Source organism: Halichoerus grypus, chromosome 8 (genome assembly GCF_964656455.1).
Source record: "Halichoerus grypus chromosome 8, mHalGry1.hap1.1, whole genome shotgun sequence".
In the NCBI taxonomy this organism is placed as follows: Eukaryota; Metazoa; Chordata; class Mammalia; order Carnivora; family Phocidae; genus Halichoerus; species Halichoerus grypus.
The window spans coordinates 39,126,729-39,144,641 of record NC_135719.1 but is presented as its reverse complement, the minus strand read 5'-3'; the positions used below and the strand labels follow the sequence as shown (position 1 = coordinate 39,144,641).

The 17,913-nt window shown below is 34.5% G+C and overlaps 1 protein-coding gene across 6 annotated transcripts in view; it reads left to right on the top strand.

The window, feature by feature from the left end:
* Positions 1–17,913, top strand: part of SCAPER (S-phase cyclin A associated protein in the ER) — a 529,442-nt gene that overhangs the window by 14,261 nt on the left and 497,268 nt on the right. For all 6 annotated transcript variants that reach the window (XM_078079039.1, XM_078079040.1, XM_078079036.1 and 3 more), the window contains 3 exons: positions 1,470–1,587; positions 6,920–6,990; positions 15,185–15,382. In XM_078079039.1, coding sequence (XP_077935165.1) covers positions 1,470–1,587; positions 6,920–6,990; positions 15,185–15,382 — 387 coding nt within the window. The remainder of the gene's footprint in view (positions 1–1,469; positions 1,588–6,919; positions 6,991–15,184; positions 15,383–17,913) is intronic.

Here is a 17,913-nt window from a genome sequence, read left to right as displayed (position 1 = left end):
CATTATTATAGCATTGCTATCTTGTGATCACTTTAGTTCCTAGAAATTCATCACTTTATGAAGACTCTTAGTTAGAGAATAATGTATAGAATAATGCATTTTATGATATATATATCTCCTTATATCTACCTATAAGATTTTATGTGATTGCATAATTATCTGAAATTACCTGAAAAAGAGCTGAAAAGTAGGCCACCTATTTAAACTTGTTCATCTGGCCTATAAGGAATAGTGATACTTCTTGCTTAAAACAATGCTTAGGTAACTTAAATGGTAGATGCCAACTAAATTATTTATAGAGCTAATAATCACTGGGAGATGTGTTTAATCCAAAAAAAGGAGATTTTATAGTGTTAACTTGATTGGAAAATATGGGAATAGAGATGATTCAAGAATTTTGCACAGGATGGAGCTGAAATAGTGGTTGCAGATTAATGAGTTTCAGCATGAGCTTATGAATTAGGTAAGTAGATGCCATGTGGATATCCAGGGTAAAGTCAGAGGAATGAAGGAATGTGGGGGCAGGTATTTATTTTAAAGATGTAAAAGTTAAGTTCTGGCTGCTTTCACACAAAAAGGCATGATTGACTAGTTGTCACAGAGACTGTATGGCCTGCAAAGCCTAAAATAAAAAGTTGTTATCTGGCCCTTTGTAGAAGTTTGCTGACCCATGCTCTAGAGTGTAGTGCCTTTTTTCTTCTCTTCAAGTCATACTATTCATCAGTAAGTTACTTTGAGAATAATGTGTTGCTTTCTTTTTTACACTCCCCCAATAAACGAGCACTTAAAATCAACCAGTAGGTGAGGAGAACCCAAAACAGAAAGGAAAGAGTAACATACTGCAAGTGAGTAGTATAATCACATTGAAAATAGGGGTGAGGATGAGAAGAACTAATTTAAGTAATTTTGGAAAACAAAATCCAGTACTTTGGATACTGTAAGGCTAAAGATAAGAACTATATAGAAATGTTGTAATCTTGTTAATAAATGCTGTGGGTTAGCAATTCTGAAACTACTTTATGTATGTAGTAGAATTGAACAGATAAGTAAATATATTTTAGGTAATGAGAACCAGGTTTCTGACTGGCAGAGAAAGAAATTACGAATAAGGGAAAGGCTAAAATGAACCCTGTGTATAGAATTGAAATCAGAGGGTCAGACCTGTTGCTGTGTAAGTGGTGGTGCTGAAATGTGTACAAAGCAGTATTTGTGCTTCTTAGGGCACATTTTCAAACCTTGGTTTGTATTTATTCTTGAAATAATTTGTTTATGTTTAAAATTGTAAGACCAGTCTTTTCAGAAATAAAAAGATCTGTGACTTACTTTCTTTTCTCTGTTTAACTACCTTTTCAATCCTAAATTAGTTTTAAGTGTTTCCTTTGTGAGAAAATGTGAGAAATAATGAATTTGTCAGCCAAATATATTTTATATGTTGACTAATTAATATATATTCTTTTTTCTGTATATAGGCGTCATTCCAGCGCTCCAATAGTCATGACAAAGTAAGGAGAATAGTTGCAGAGGAGGGTCGTACAGCAAGAAACTTGATAGCTTGGAGTGTTCCTCTAGAAAGCAAAGATGATGATGGTATGTATTTTTAAAATGTTTCATTTTTGTTGTAAATTAGGAGGGTATATTTAGTCTTAAACAGTAGATAGACTGAAAACTCTTTACAATTTGAACTGTTGGGCAAATTAGCATACGTTAAATAAATAACTTTTTATTGCTTTTTTAAAAAAGATTTTATTCATTTATTTATTAGAAGGAGCATGCACGAGTGGGGAGGGACAGAGGGAGAGGGAGAGCAAGAATCTCAAGTAGACCCCGTGCGAGGGGGAGGAGCAAGATGGCGGAGGGGTAGGAGACCTAAATTTCGTCTGGTCCCAGGAATTCAGCTAGATAGTTATCAAACCATTCAGAACACCTACAAACTCAACAGGAGATCGAAGAAAATAGCAGCAGTTCTATGAACAGAAAAGCGACCACTTTCTGGAAGTGTATATTTTTCTGGGGTCGTTGTTACCCTTTTAGCATTTTGTTCTCTCATTCATCTGTTCTCCTATGGACAAAATGACAAGATGGAAAAACTCACCTCAAAAAAAAGAACAAGAGGCAGTACCGACTGCCAGGGACCTAATCAATACAGACATTAGTAAGATGTAAGAACTAGAGTTCAGAATGATGATTATAAAGATACTAGTTGGGCTTGAAAAAAGCATAGAAGATACTAGAGAATCCCTTTCTGGAGAAATAAAGAACTAAAATCTAACCAAGTCGAAATCAAAAAGGCTATTAATGAGGTACAATAAAAAATGGAGGCTCTAACTGTTAGGATAAATGAGGCAGAAGAGAGAATTAGTGATATAGAAGACCAAATGATGGAGAATAAAGAAGCTGAGAAAAAGAGATAAACAGCTACTGGATCACAAGGGGAGAATTAGAGATAAGTGATACCATAAAGTGAAACAACATGAGAATAATTGGGATCCCAGAAGAAGAAGAAAGAGAGAGAGGGGCAGAAGGTATATTGGAGCAAATTATAGCAGAGAACTTCCCTCATTAGGGGAAGGAAACAAGCATCAGAATCCAGGAGGCACAGAGAAACCCCCTCAAAATCAATAAAAATAGGTCAACACCCCGATATCTAATAGTAAAATTCCCAAGTCTCAGAGACAAAGAGAAAATCCTGAAAGCAGCTCGGGAAAAGAGGTCTGTAACCTACAATGTAGAAACATTAGATTGGCACAGACCTATCCACAGAGACCTGGCAGGCCAGAAAGGACTGGCATGATATATTCAGAGCACTAAATGATAAAAATATGCAGCCAAGCATACTATATCCAGCTAGGCTGTCATTGGAAATAGAAGGAGAGATAAAAAGCTTCCAGGACAAACAAAAACTGAAAGAATTTGCGAACAGGAAACCAGCCCTACAAGAAATATTGAAAGGGGTCCTCTAAGCAAAGAGAGAGCCTAAAAGTAACGTAGACCAAAAAGGAACAGAGACAATATACAGTAGCAGAACCTTACAGGCAATACAATGGCACTAAATTCATATCTTTGAATAGTTACCAGGAATGTAAATGGGCTAAATGCCCCAATCAAAAGACACAGGGTATCAGATTGGATTAAAAAAACAAAATCAAGTAGACCCCGTGCTGAGGTTGAAGCCCCATATGGGGCTCAATCTCATGACCCCGAGATCATGACCTGAACTGAAATCAAGAGTTGGATGATCAACTGACTGAGCCATCCAGGCGCCCATTTATTGCCTTTTTTTCTTAGCTGATATACAAATGGTTTCATGAAAGTGTTAGTTTTGCAGTTTCACATAGGAATGAAGGTAGGTTTGTTATGATTGGTGAATTAGTTTTCTTTTTTAAGTTAGAGGAGATTGAGATAGTTTTTCTTTTATTAAATTCTTATAAAAAATAAACAGGTTTTAAAAAAATTTACTATATTCACAGTTACAGTTTAATGTGATGTTTTAGAAAAGAAGAGTATATTTCTTTAGTTGTTATTATTTGAACTAGAAAAAATACATTTTTAGTCCTTTCACTTTCATGGGTAGGATCATTGTGAGCACTGCCTAAATCCTGGGGATCTAGAAGATTGGATAGGGATGTAGAAAACAGGAGGTTGGGGTGTGCCAAAGGGGATCTCACTTTGAAATTTTCTCGGGGTTTGTAGAATATTCCTCATCTTGGGTTTGTGTAATATCTTTTCATGCTTACGTTCAGTTATAGATTTTTGGAGGGATTCTACAGAAATTATGCCGTACCCTTTTCAGTGGGTCGGAGAAGGCACATGATAGTGGTTTGCTTTTGTTGATAGTGATGCCAACATTAATCACCTGATTAAGGTGGTATCTCCTGAGTTTCTGCACTGTAAAGTAACTATTGACTTTGTAATTAATCAGTAATTTGGGGTAAGGTAGTTTGAGACTATGTAAATGTCCTGTTTCTCTTGACACAGTCTACTCATTACTTTCAGCTTTTGTTGATAATTCTTAGCTGAATAAGTTACTACTTTGGTAGTTGCAAAATGGTGATTTGCTAACCCCAGTGTTCCTTCTTTATTTATTAGCTGACATTCTAATGAAAGAGAGAGCTTTCCCTTTTTCCTTTTGTAGTTATATGTGTAAGTTTATATTTAATTTGTATGGAATCATGGTTTCTTATTTAATGAGTTCCAATTTATCTATTTTGATGCTTAATTGTTTTAGATCAGTGGGAAACCTGTTAAGCTGGCTCCTGTTTCCTTTTGACATACTCTTTGAGGACACCCTTACCCAGGGGGATGTTTGAAGCTATATAGGAGTTCATCCATGTTTTATTCTTTTAGATTTACTTTACGTTTACATATTTTTTATATTTTATTTTTTATGCTTTGTTATTCAAAAATTTTATTTTATTTTATTATTCTACATTTGTATCTCTGATCCATTTGTAGTTTATTCTTATATGTAGTGTGAAGTATGGATCTAATTTTATTTTTTTCCATATGGATAACAAGTTGCTCCAGCATCACTTACTGTAAAGTCTACCTTTGCCCCATTTTTTTGAGATGTCACTGTATTGTAAATTAAATTTCCATATGTACTTACATTCTATTTCACTGAGCTGTTCATCTAATTCATGTGTGAAGGCCACACTGTTTTAATTCTAGAGGCATTATAGTATATTAAAATATCTGCTTGGACCAGTACTTCCTCGGTAGCTTTTCTTTGTCAGTCTTCCTAAGATATTTTTTTAAAAAAGATTTTATTTATTTACTTGAGAGAGAGAGAGATAGCAAGAGAGAGCACAAGCAGGGGAGAAGGAGAAGCAGACTCCCTGCTGAGCAAGGAGCCCAATGCAGGGATGCAGGACTCAATCCCAGGACCCTGGGATCATGACCTGAGCCGAAGGCAGACGCTTAACCGACTGAGCCACCCAGGCACCCCTTCCTAGATATTTTTAAGGAGCAGTTACTTTGAATCAAAAACTACCAAATAGAGGGAGAAATTAAATTTATCTTTTTAAATTTAGCTCTGTACTAGCTAAAATTTTCATAAAGAAGCTTACTGTTACATTAACTTTTTTGATAAAAAATATATATCAACATTACTTACTACAAAAGTAATAACATAAAACGTAAAAATGTCTTATGGTTGCTATGTATGATTCATATTATTTTATGAAATTTCATTTTCCCATTTTCCATGGATTATTCAGAACACAAAATAATCTGAGATTTATTAAAGTTGCTTCTATTCAAGGAAGGAAAGAAAATACAATAATGAATCACTTATCTGTATATAACCTGATTTTCCATGTAAGTACATAAAAAATTGACCAGTACAGTTGTTTTTTTTTTTTTAAGATTTATTTATTTGACAGAGACACAGCGAGAGAGGGAACACAAGCAGGGGGTGTGGGAGAGGGAGAAGCAGGCTTCCCGCAGAGCAGGGAGCCCAATGCGGGGCTCGATTCCAGGACCCTGGCATCATGACCTGAGCCGAAGGCAGACGCTTAACGACTGAGCCACCCAGGCGCGCCTGGCCAGTACAATTTTAAAGCTTCATTCATGCTTGTTGCAAAATAATAGAACTGTGAGCCCAGAGAACTAGAACTTTCTGAATATCTAAATAATGATGACAAAAGAAGAATGTCAATTTCATAATTTTTTGATAAGGATTATTTTATATTGTTAAAACTTTGCCAATAATAGGGAAATCTTTATTTTGCTTTTTTTAAAAAATAGCAACTCGTTCTTATTTATAGCTATAATATGTACTCATATGTATATGACGTCACATAAGGAAAACATTAATTGCTAATCAAAATGTCATTGTGAGTTCATAAAATAATCCCTGACTTCTCACCTACAATGGCATCAATGATAAAAAAAAATTTAATTAAAAAGATAAAAAATTTTCAAAAATAGGATAACCATCTCTGTAGATCAGAAATAAAACAAACACACTGACAGGTATATATAATATGTATAATAGTACTATGTGCCTAGCTAGTACTATATTTCTGAGACTCATCCTTCAATTTTTAAAAGTTGTCTTCTGTTGTTTTATTTCTGTTTTCTCTGGTACTTGTTCTAAGCTGGTTATTCTACTGGATATTCTAAAAAGCCTGCTGGTACATTGTTCTCTATAATCAAAGGATGAATAAAGGGCTGTGTAGTTGAGTGAGAGTTCTGCTTTGCTCCCTGGTAGAACAGTTGAGGGAGGCCCACTTATGTGTGGATAAATTGTTAGTAGGTGTTATGGCTCACTTCATTTGTACTGCTTCAGAGGTCCTGGCCCAAAATTATTTTGCTGAAAGGAAAATTATTCTGTTGTACATGATAGATAGAATTTTATTCCTATTTTGAATTGCTCTCAAAAATAGAGTGATTATAAAACAGTAGTTAGTATCTTATAAAAAAGAACAAGTGAGAAAGCTGTATCTGATGGCAAAAATACAAAGAACTGAAAACTTCTCTTTTCAAATCAAACTGTGAATTTCATAAATCAGATAAATTTGTCAAAACAAAATGCTGAGTTCTTAAATGGTAAAAAATGTATTCTTGATTTTATTGTTAAAATAAAATTTGTATTCAAAGAAGTATTTTCCAGACCTGGTTATAAGTTGAGGAGCACCAACTAACTTGGCCTTGTTTTTAAATTGTCAGAATATCTGACTTATTTAAGAAGTTGATTTATTCCTGTTCTGAGAAAGCCATTCAATAAAATCAGTCCCTGAGACCATGGAAGTTTGTTTTTTATTTTATCTGTAGTTCATATTGACCACGTATAGATTGTACTGTTCTGTGATCTCTGGAAGGAGATTAGGTGTTAGTATGCCCAAATGATTTGTATAGTTCTATTTTGTACTACCCATTTGTTGACCTTTATATTTGTCTGTCTATTCTTGCCTTGAAGGGAAATCCAAATGTCAAACTGGTGGAAAATCAAAGAGGACAATTCAAGGAACTCATAAAAATACTAAACAGGTACAGCATATACAACTTTCTGCTTATTGACTTTTAATTTCAGTGAGAAAATGTAATTTTTCAGGATTTGAATATTGTATAATTTTGTCTTCATGTAAAAATTCAGTGTAGCATTCTTTAGTTAACAAATGTGTATATAGTACTATGTGCCTAGCTAGTACTAAATACTTTACAAGTATTAATTTATTTGCTTCTTGGAACAGTCCCTTCAGTGTAGGCATTGTTATTATCTTCATCTAAAAATGAGGAAACAGAGGTAAGGAGAGGTTATATAACTTCCTAGTGAGTGACACAGTGAAGATTTGAACCCAGGTCATCAATTTCTTGTTTATGCTCTTAACCCTTCTGCTACACATCCCAATTTGTGAATTTTTTTTATGATTTTCTTTCTTTTTATAGTATGTCTTTAGGTTGTAGGATAGTAAAAGTATTATCTCTAAAAATTTTCAAATTGCTTTATTAAAATTTTAGAGAACACAAGCCTATTTTAAAAGTGGTTTTTAGCTTTTTAATTCATAGTTACTTTCTCTGAGCTTTTCATATATATTATTTTGGTTTGATGTTATTAAATATACCAATATGACTATGCAAACCCAAAACGTCACATAAGGAAAACATTAATTGCTAATCAAAATGTCATTGTGAGTTCATAAAATAATCCCTGACTTCTCACCTACAATGGCATCAATGATAAAAAAAAATTTAATTAAAAAGATAAAAAATTTTCAAAAATAGGATAACCATCTCTGTAGATCAGAAATAAAACAAACACACTGACAGGTAAGTAGAGTTAGGGAGACAGACTTAATGGACAAGTCTTATGGGATAAAGGAGGCTAAAATGCCCTGATTATCATGGGGAAACAAATCCAGGCACATGGTATAAAATTTTGGGCTTATGCAGGGTTTTGTACTAGGAGCAAAAAAAGCTAGTCTGCCTGGGGTTATGCCCTGTGAATTGATGTCTGAAGCAGTAAAAGGAAGTGGCCCATGGTTTATGACTGGATCTGCTAGTATTCTTGACGGGTGAGAGTTTTTAGTCCCCAATAAAAGACTTGTGGAAGTGGGACCATAGTGGGCTAGGTGATGGTCACCATAACAGTAGGACACATGGAGTGAGGGTGAGCAAAGTGAAGACCTAAAATACAAGAAATTCAAATTCAAAGTAAAATATCAAAGCACACAAGGAAAATAATGTTATAAAATATAGATAACATATTCTATGAGTGAGAGAATTTACTGTTGAGGTAATGAAAAAAGGGCATTTTCCTGAAGAAGACTTTCAAATAAATAAGCCTAATTTCCTCAAAGGAAAGAATAAGTATAAACAAGAAAGAGAAATTCTGAAGCAAAACAGATGGATATTAATTTTGAATATTTATAGATAAAAGTGAACCAATTAGAAAACTTATAAATGAAAGTATTTTCAATGAAATTTAAAAAACCCATAATTAATGGAATAAATGTACTGGACAGAGAGAAAATTTGTGAATTGGAAGACACTACTGAGGAGAATTTAAAACATATCGCAGAGAACTAACGAGATGGAAAATAAGAAAGAATTTAAGATTGAGAAATTCTTATATATGCTGTTTAGGACTTTTAAAAGTAGAGTGTAAATAATGGTGGGCATTGAATATTTGAAGAAATAATGTTGAAAAATTTTCTCACTTGAGTTTTGAAGAGCTTCAGAGCAAGACTGTGGAGCTGAGCAGGGTAAATAAAAATAGATTTATATGACTAGCTACATTCTAGAGAGTCTGAAGAATGTTAAGATTGAGGGAAAAAATCTATAAAAATACCAGGATGTAAACAAAACCACAGAGGAACGACAGGTTAATAGCCTTGTTTTGAACAAAGGACAATGAAGCAATATATTTGAAGTTATGAGACAGAATTACTTTTTAAAAAAAAATGCTTTCTTCATTTTATTTATTTAAGAGAGAGAGCACAGAGGGAGAGGGAGAAGCAGACTCCCCGCTGAGCAGGGAGCCTGATGCGGGGCTCAATCCCAGGACCTTGAGATCATGACCTGAGCTGAAGGCAGACGCTTAACTGACTGAGCTACCCAGGCGCTCAGACAAAATTACTTTTAACTCATAATTTTATGCCCAGCCAAGTGCAAGAATGAAATAAAGCTATTTTTAGTTATTTTAGACAAAAACTAAGTGTTTGCCACCTACTGACCCTTAATGAAGGAACTACTAAAGATGAACTTCAGCAAGAAGAAAAAGTAACGTGGAGGAAGGAACTTGTGAAAAAGGTATCTGTAGCACGTGATATGATGAGCACTGGGTGTTATCCGCAACTGACGAATTTCTGAACACTACATCTGAAACTAATGATGTACTATATGTTGGCTAATTGAATTTAAATTTAAAAAGGTATCTGTAAAATGTGTTTGTAAATCTCATTACCTATTGATGGTTTGAAAAAAAACTCACACAATTAGATTTAGAGAAGTGGAACTATAGTTTTAGACAATATTAACATGAAGGCTGGATTGTAGGGAGTTTGGAAGGGAGTTAGAGTGATAAAATCCTTGTCTTATTTAGGAAGAAGTTTTTGTTAGGAAAATATGAATGTAAGTATGTATGATAAAAATATAAGGCTATCAGCTAAAAGCAGCCATGATTTCCAAATAGAGGAATATTAGCAAATTGTATCCCACAATATTTGAAAAGAATGATATACCATGACCACGTATATAAATTTAATTTTACATAACTTATCCATGAGTTGTGCTTTTTGTCTTATCTAGGAAAGCCTCTCCTATCTCAGGATTATAAAGATATCTTTCTAGATAGTTTTAAATTTTTGTTTTCATATTTGGTCTTCAGTCCATCAACAGACTAAAAGAAAAATTACATTATCACTTCAAAAGGTGCAGTAAAAGCATTTGACAAAACTTGACACCCATTTATGATAAAAATTATCAATAAACTAGAAATAGAGGGAAACTTCCTCAACTTGATTAAAAAAATCTACAAAAACCCCTAAAACTAATGTGATACTTAACAGTGAGAAACTGGAAGCTTTCCCCCAAGATCAGTTATAAGGCAAAGATGCCCCTATCACCACTGTTTTTCAACATTGTAATGGAAGTTCTAGCTAATGCAAAGACAAGAAAATGAAGGAGGGGAAAGAAATAAAACTGTCTTTGCCCACAGATGATACGATTATATAAGAAATCTGAAAGAATCAACAAAAAAAAACCTCCTGGAACTAATAATCTGTTATAGCAGGTTGCAGGGTACAAGATTAATACACAGAAGTCAGTGGCTTTCCTATATACCAGTGATGTTGTTCAACAAGGGGAACTTAAAATTAAAAACACAATGCCATTTACATTACCACTCCCTCAAATTAAATACATAGGTATGAATCTAACAATGCGTATGCAAAGATCTATATGAGAAAATCTATAAAACTCTGATGAAAGAAATCAGAGAACTAAGTAAATGGAAAGGCATTCCATGTTCATGTAGGAAAAGTGAATATTGTCAAGATGTCCTTTCTTCCCAGCTTGATGTGTAGATTCAATACAATTCTCACAAATTATTGTATAGATATTGACAAACTGATTCTAAACTGTATGGGGAGGCAAAAGACCCAGAATAGCCAATGAAATATTGAAGAAGAACAAAGTTGGAGGACTGACGCTAGCCAACTTTTAGACTTACTGTAAAGCTATAGTAATGAAGGCAGTGTGGTATTGGCAAAACAATAAATAGATGATGGAAGAGAATAGAAAGCCTAGAAATAGACCCACATAAGTAATCAGCTACTCTTTGACAGAGGAGCAAAGGCGATACAATGGAGCAAAGGTAATTTTTTTCAACAAATTGTGCTGGAACAATTGGACGTCCATACATACACACAAAAAAAGAATTTAGACAGATACCTTGTGAAGGGTATAAACCCTTCACAAAATTAAACTCAAAGAGGGATCATAGACCTAAATGTGAAAGCAAAAACTATGACATTTCTGATGATAACATAGAAAACCTAAATGACCTTGGGTATGGTGATGACTTTTTAGATATATTACCAAAGTTTGATCCATGAAGAAATCATTGGTAAGCTAGATTTCATTAAAATTAAAAACTCTGCTCTGCAAAAGACAATGTCAAAAGAATGAGAAGACAGGCCACAGACTAGGAGAAAATATTTGCAAAAGACATACCTGATAAGGGACTGTTATCCAAAATATACAAAGAACTCTTAAAATTGAACAATAAGATACAGTGTTATATTAGTTTCAGGTGTACTATATCGTGATTCAACACTGTATGTTAACTGTACTAGAATTAAAATAATAATAAAAAAACCTCAACAATAAGAAAACAAGCAACCTGATTAAAAAACAGGCCAAAGTTCTTAACAGACACCTTACCAGAGAGGATATACAGATGGCAAATAAGCATATGAAAAGATGCTCTATATCACATGGCATCAGAGAAATGCAAATTAAAGTAACAATGAGATATTACTACATATCCATTAGAATGGCCAAAATTGGGAATACTAACAACACCAAATGGTGGTAAGGATGTGAAGCCACAGGAACTCTCATTCATTGCTGGTGGGAATGCACAATGGTACAGCCACTTGGCAGTTTATAAATTGCCAGTTTATAGAGTCATATAAAACTAAACATACTCTTACCATATAATCCAGCAGTCATGTTCCTTGGTATTTACACAAAGGAGTTGAAAACTTACATCCTCACAAAAACCTGCACATGGATATTTATGGCAGCTTTATTCACAATTGTCAAAACTTGGAAGCAACCAAGATGTCCTTCAGTAGGTGAATGGATACATAAACTGTAGTACATCCAGACAATGGACTGTTATTCAGTGCTAAAAAGAAATGAGCTATTGGGGCACCTGGGTGGCTCAGTCATTAAGCGTCTGCCTTCAGCTCAGGTCATGGTCCTGGGGTGCTAGGATCCAGCCCCGCCTCAGGCTTCCTGCTCGGCGGGAAGCCTGCTTCTCCCTCTCCCACTCCCCCTGCTTGTGTTCCCTCTCTTGCTATGTCTCTGTCTGTCAAATAAATAAATAAAATCTTAAAAAAAAAAAAAGAGCTATCAAGCTATAAAAAAGACATGGAGGAACCTTAAATGTATTATACTAAGTGAAAAAAGCCAACCTCAAAAGGCTACATACTGTTTCCAACTATACGGCATTCTGGAAAGGCAAAACTATGGAGACAGTAAAAAGGTCAGTGGTTGCCAGATGTTCGGGGGTAGGGATAGGGAGGAGAGAATAGGCAGAGCACAGAAGATTCTTAGCACAATGACAATACTATGTATAATACCGTGATGATGGATACGTGTCATTATACATTTGTCCAAACCCATAAAATGAACAACACCAAGAGTAAACTGTAAGGTAAACTCTGAACTTTGGATGATGATGTGTCAGTGTTGGTACATCAAGAAAGTATGTGTTCAATTTTATGTGCCCATGCATTTTTCTGCAAATAGGTTCATAAGCATTGTTAGATTCTCAAGGGAGTCAATGAGTCCTTCTGACAGAGATGAGTTAGAAATCTCAGTTTCTTCCTTCCTCTTTCCCTTTACTTTTTCTCTTTCTCTCAAAAGTCATTGAAAAAAACAATATAACATCATGGAATTCAGTTGTGTCTAACTTTTCCCACAAATTTAGATTGCTTTTTCTTCTTGAGTATCTTGGAAGTAGTAGTAAGCTGTAGTAATGGCATAATTATCTGATTTTTAATCTTGGCTTTATCACTTAGTGTGAGACCTTGGGTTCATTACTTAATTTAGCTAAACTTCAGTTTTCTCTTCTGTAAAATGGAGATAATAATGTTACCTATGATACAAAATTGCTTCAAAGATTAAATGAAGTATAACTGTATGGAAAGCACTTAGCACAGTGCCTGGCACCTGGCAAGTGTGCCATGAATGTTAGATGCTGCTGCAATTACTATTATCACTGCTATTATTTTTATCAGTGGTAGGTAAGAGCCCTATACTTTGGAACTCTATACTGACTTAACCTCTATAATTTTATTTGCCTGTTCTTTCACAAATTTGGCAATTTTGCCATTAGTTTATTCACATTTTTTTCTATGAGCGTATTTCTTCTCCTCTTTATCTTTCCCACTATAATCATACCTAACATTATTTAGGTACTAATTGTATGCTTGGTGCTATGTAAAATGCTTTATGAACATGGGAGCAGAAGTTGAAAGACTAGGTTCTGGTCCTAGTTCCATCACTCAACCTTTTGACTTGCTAAGAAATTCAATCTTTCTGAACCTCAGTTTTATCATCTACAAATGGGAATAATAATATTTGTTCCGTCTTTAGTTTGTTGTAATGATTAAATGAGATAATGTATTCAAAATTCTTTCATAAGATATAAATATGCATGCAAATATAAAGTGTTACCATTTTGGCAAAGTTAAATATCAAATTTGTGTAGCACATTGCCTTTCAGATGGAATTATGTAACTGTAGTTTTTGTCTTACTGGCATCTTTCTTTGTAAAAGCTTCGCATAGAGCAATCACAAAGACTAGAAACATTTTAACCTGGAAGCAGTGGTGCCTATTTTACATTGTAAGAAAGGATGGTAAAATATTTGATGCATGATAAGGTACATACATAAAGGGGTGAAAATGAGTGAAAGTACTTTTGAGAATTCCATAAGACCTGAGTCTAAATTCACAGGAATTTACTAGTCCTTTGCTGATTGATGTAGAAAAACTTCATGAAGGAGGTATAATTTGGGAAACTTCTCAAGTTAATTTTAACTTTGGATGGTGTCTAGGAAGAGTAATGAGGTAGTCTGGAATATCTGGTCATGCGCTGGCGGCACAGGCCTGAGGCAGTATAATGGTAAGCAGGCAGTGTTACTGTAGAGCTGTAATGGGAAGGTGGTCTCCTGTGGCTAGGTGATCTTTGACAAATGAGTTATTAGCCTCGGAGCCTGTTTCCTAAACTGTAAAGTGGAGCTAATAATACATATTTTAAAGATTGTGTGAAGGAGGTTAGAAGATGATGTGAAGTTGATTTATGATCTGTAATCCTGTATAAATTGCTAATAGTTGTCACAGTTATCAGGAGAGTGGACAGAATTAAGCTTTACTTCAGGATAGATGCTAGTTGAATGGGATTTTGAATTTGGTTTAATCCAAGGAGGGGATATTTGCCATAATAATAAAATGATTTACACTAGGGCTGGAAAGAACTTGGAGAGCAATTGAGGCAAAGGTTTTATGGATTGTTAACATTATTTTAAATTTTATTGCTTGAGTATTGAGAATTTGGACTTGGACCATGGCTATCCCATAAAATATTTGCTAATTTTCATTTGTGAAATCTGGCAACCCTAGTCTGGATGGGGCACTGTGGCGGGAGGACAAGTAACTCCATCTTAGCCTCTCAAGCGGGTATAGTATCTGTGTGCATACATGTGTTTTGTTTGCTTCCTTTTTGCTGGTAAAGATTCTATATAAATCAATGATTGGCTATAAAAGATTTATGAAGTTTAGGAATCACTTATATTGAAGGCCAAAGCCTAAAACAAAGCAGGAGGGTATTAGCCTGTATTTCAGATACTCTCCACTCTGGGGGTCTTCTATGAAAAAGAAAAACAAGCAAACAGGAATGATACACACACATACAAAACAACCCAAAGAAACCTGGTATTGTTTGTTGCTCTAACTGTAGTAGAGGTTTAGTATTTATTTATTTTTCAGTTTAAGTAGCCACAGAGAGATAAGCAACTCTTTTGTACTTCTAGTGAGAAGCTTCAGGTTTGCATTTTGAATTTCAGTCTTTATGTAAACTACATGCTTTTTGGTGGAATGATTCTGTGGTACAGTCTGTAAAACTATAGAATGTAATCTTTATTTTCAAAGTTTGCCTGTGCAACTGAGGAAAGAATGGGTCCTTTAGTGGTCCTTTTTGACTAAGGGTCTGTTCACTGTTGAAGCCATGCTAATCTTCAGTAAGACATGTCTGAAATAAAAAATGACCTTACAAACCTGATGCTTTTTTAAGATGAGAAGCTTTGTTTTGATAAATTCATTGTGATATAAGATAAAAAGAAGAATGTCTCGTTTTTAAGTATTTATTTTGAAAAATGTGCTTTGTAAAAAAATCCAATCCCTGGCAGCTTTTAAGAAATATTTTTTTTATGTTTTGTTTTATTTCACCAGAACGCTGCAGTAGACTGTAAAATAACATCATCTACAACTGGAGATAAACACTTTGATAAAAGTCCCACTAAAACAAGGCATCCTCGGAAAATTGATCTAAGAGCTAGATACTGGGCATTTCTTTTTGACAATCTTCGCCGAGCAGTAGATGAAATCTATGAAACTTGTGAATCAGATCAGAGTGTGGTAGAATGTAAGGTAAGGTTTGCTTTGAGACTTTGTAATCCATTTAAAGCCAAATTCTCCCATTTTTATTACACCTGACCATATCATTTAACATCAGTATGCAATACTGTATTATTAACTGTAGTCACCATGCTGTACAACTTACTCATCTTATAACTGAAAGTTTGTACCCTTTGACCAACATCTATTTTCCCCACTCCTTGGAACCACTATTCTACCCTGCTTCTATGAGTGCTTCAGGTTTTTTTGGTTTTGATTTTTTGAATACTCTTGTTTTTTGCATTATCTAATTATGTAATATTCAAGATTTGGTACATAGCCCTGGGCAAGAAATCATAAAAGATGAATATGCACACACACCCCCATGATACGCAAAATTATTTTTAAAAATCTCTCCTATCTGCATTGTCCAGTACTGTAGGTGGCACTAGTGAGATTTTGACATTGTTTGGTTTCATGTTTAATGTCTTTAATTGGACATTGCTCCCTTTCTGCTGAGATACTTATCACTCTTCTAATTCACTGTGGTCAGGGAAAAGTGAGATTGATAGCTAACCATAAACAGTCCTGGGTGGGATTGGGATGTCATTGTAAGGTGTATTTTCTAATTTCAGATAACCTTGTGTTTGTAATAGGATATTAGATACATAGTGCAATCTGTCTCTGAAAATACACTAAAAAGCCTGGTCTTTTAGAAAATAGAAACTACATACTATATTACTTTATACTGAACAAAATTATTTTGAGAAAAACCAGAGTGATACATCTTCAGAGAAATATTACACAGTTAGCTTGTGTTTCTACAGTGAACAGGACTGAAAACCCTGGCATTCGGTATTTAACCTATGAAATATATGAAGGGTCAAAGAAAAGTTACGTGTTGAAACAGCAGCTGTGTCTCCTCTAAAATTGGAAACAGCCAAAATAGGTTTTAGAATAGCCTAAAAATATGATTGATCAGATGCGGATTTCAGAATGAACAGTAACTGAAATCCTCCAAATTTATAGTTTGGTTGTCACAAGTAATATTGTAACTATCACCATGTGAAACTTTTTACATTTTAAGAAAGTAAGTTTAAACAAAATCATAAGCTTGGAGTTTAATGAATCAGCATGTTGTGGTAGAAAACACTACTGACCTTAATTTTAGATTATAGTTTCTTCTATAAAAAAGTGAACATATGGGCCTAGATAATTTCTAAGTTAGCCATACAGATCAGTTAGATCAGAGATTCTTTGATTTTTGTAATTAAAAATAACAAAAGGTTGATTGAAGAAATAAAATTTGTTTATAAAATGTGTACTTCTTTACAGAAGTGAATTTGACCAATTGCAATCATGTTTCTGTGATGAGCAGAGACCCTTGTACCTGTCTGAATTTCTGGCTCTCTCATCCATCTACCAAAGCTTTCTTGGTGAAAATTCAGTAATAATAGATTTTTTTTTTTATGCAAGTTGTAGATCACAGAAATGGAGAACATTTTGACAAAGGGAGAGTAGTAGAGATGTGTTCTTTATTTTTTGTACTGTTCTGAGATGCTCAAAAGGCTATGCCAAGAAATAAAATGAGAGCTTAAAAGTTATTTTATTTTTTTATAAGATTTTTATTTTTAAGTAATCTCTACACCCAGCGTTGGGCTCAGACTCACAACACTGAGATCAAGAGTTGCATGCTCTTCCGACTGAGCCAGCCAGGTGCCACTTAAAGTTATTTTCATACCCAACTCTGCTTCTTTCTCCACCCAGGACATAGAGGTGGTGATGTAAAAAGATATAGTTTACCATTTGGTCTAAACATATGCTGGGTATATGATAACTAGAATTCTTTTTTTATTTTTGTCTTGCTCTGTTTTCACTATAAAAACAATTATCCCTTATCTCATTTGATTAGTATCTCTGTGAGATCCAAAACCCAGAGGGTTTTCCTCACTGTCCAGGTAGATTGAACCCTTGTTTTGTGGACGCACTGACAAGATTTATCCCTATTTGTGGTTTTTGTGTTTTAGTCTTGTAACGTCATCACAATTCAGTTGTTTGTGTCATGTGTAAAATGCAGTTAATAACATCTGTATTATGTAATTCGCATGCTAAGTATAGCATGATATGGAAAGTATCTTTTTTATTTCAGCTAGGATTATTGACCAGAGCCCTGCTCTATAATCAGAAGAGGCTAAATTTCTAGTTGTGTTTTTTTTTGTTTGTTACTTAGTTTGAACATGTGCCTGTTATGCCTCTTCACTGCATGAATTACTACAAATTGACATTCCAGCAAAACTGTACTCTAACCATCACCACTGCATTTCCCCTTCTCCTTTATAAAGAGATGGGCTAGAGGATGGGTGAAGGCCTTTTAGAGAGTACCCAGTTAATGAAGTGGTAGCCAGGCTCTCAACTTGTTCTCACAAAAGTTTGAGGTGGGGTTTGAATTTCTTGTAAAGTTTGTGAGTGTGGCTGCAAGAATGAGAGACTGGCTTCTTATTCTCTGGCTGGATCTTTGCTGTGCTGACTGATTTTGATTGCTTTTGGAATGTGTCCAGCGAGTT